The sequence below is a fragment of the Haplochromis burtoni genome, unplaced genomic scaffold (assembly GCF_018398535.1).
Source record: "Haplochromis burtoni strain Fernald_Lab_line unplaced genomic scaffold, NCSU_Asbu1 Contig_14, whole genome shotgun sequence".
Classification (NCBI taxonomy): domain Eukaryota; kingdom Metazoa; phylum Chordata; class Actinopteri; order Cichliformes; family Cichlidae; genus Haplochromis; species Haplochromis burtoni.
This window is the reverse complement of record NW_024582375.1, coordinates 3426980-3428519: the sequence shown is the minus strand read 5'-3', so window position 1 is coordinate 3428519 and position 1540 is coordinate 3426980. Positions and strand designations below refer to the sequence as shown.

The 1540-nt window shown below is 39.7% G+C and overlaps 1 protein-coding gene across 1 annotated transcript in view; it reads right to left on the bottom strand.

Moving 5' to 3' along the window:
- The window catches only part of cerk (ceramide kinase), a 49950-nt gene that overhangs the window by 24754 nt on the left and 23656 nt on the right, over positions 1 to 1540 (bottom strand). The window contains exon 6 of the mRNA XM_042217855.1: positions 88 to 233. Coding sequence (XP_042073789.1) covers positions 88 to 233 — 146 coding nt within the window. The remainder of the gene's footprint in view (positions 1 to 87; positions 234 to 1540) is intronic.

The following is a 1540-nucleotide window of genomic DNA, read 5'->3' as shown; positions in this document are numbered from 1 at the left end:
AAGAGACTGATGCCACTCTGTCTGTACAATACATATAGAGCAGATTTCCCACGCATTTTTCATAGTGACATGATTCCCAAAGCTCACCTGCAGGAATGATTCCTATCCGTAAAGAACATGGCACCAATTCAGCATCCGGTTGGTTCTGGTCAACACCGTGGTCATTTTGCGTCCTGGCAACCAGCCCGTGAAGGACCTCACTGAACATCCCATCTCCACCAACACACACCACCCTTGGCAGAAAAATGAAATCAACAATTCAGTAAGTGTTTGTGTCATGACTCTTCTAATACACAGATTGCTGGTCATCCGGGAAGATCGACTGGATGTCACGTAATGACTTGTGTTACATGTACTTGAAATGACACACACATGCTAGAGGGAAAATAACTACACAGCTGGAGAACTGACAAAAACATCACTGAAGAGGAGGCCCAACTGTGCAAGGCCAGTAAATAAGAATATCACACTGTTCTATCAGGCATAACAGCTTCTCAAGTCCAACTCATCTATAAATCTATAAATCATATGAGCTGCAGAGTAAAACCATAATGGACTCTAACCCTGCTCTGGGAGAATGAATAGCTGATGAATAGGAGCTGGAAACAACGGGGAACTCAGCTGGAAAGTAGGAGACCCTTTATATTCCATGATAAGCTGTATTTTGCCATTGAATGCCAACTTTGGATCACAGACCTGAGCAGCTTCATGTACAGTTTGAGCTGAAAACCTTCATTTATTGTCAAGATTTAGATATAGAAACAGACAAATCTATATATCTATATCTATAGATATCTATATCTATATCTATATCTATAGATATAGATATCTATATCTATATAGAAAATGTGGAAATTCCAGTAAAACTTACTAGTGATATTGCTTCATTGTGACTTTTAACCACTTCATTTTACGTTAACATCATCATAGACACTGGATCATGAGTATTGTTTTATACACAGCATGTGCTCCTTTAATCCTGTAGAGTGTCCCAGGGATTAGTCATGGGTCCTTTATTATTCTCCATCTACAAGTTTCCTTTGGGTCAAATTTGTATCCAGATGATTTGCAGCTCCATTTCCCCTTCATAATTAATAGTGCTGCTAATAAAATTGCAGGTTTTTCTTAGAGAAAAACTTCCATTGGTCACAGATGTTGAGGCTTGTCAGTAGGGCTACCACGATTAGTCGGCTAGTCACGATTACGTCAACTATTAAAATCGTCGACGACTGATTTAATAGTCGACGCATCGTTTGATGCTTTGTAAGATTCCAAAAGACACAGGAATAAGTAGTAGTATTTAAGAGTGTAATATCGGACTGAAACAGAAGATGGCAGCACTGCATGTACAAGGATGCCAGCTGCCGTTAAACCCCGAAGAAGAAGAAGCTGTGTCCCAGAATTCATAGCGCGGCCCTGCTCAGTTGTCAACAATGGCGGCAGCTAGTTAGTTTTAATATTACTCTTATTATTCTTTCTGGGTCACAAAATAAACGATTAACATATTTTCAGGCGAGAATGTAGCTGTGTAAACCTCAAA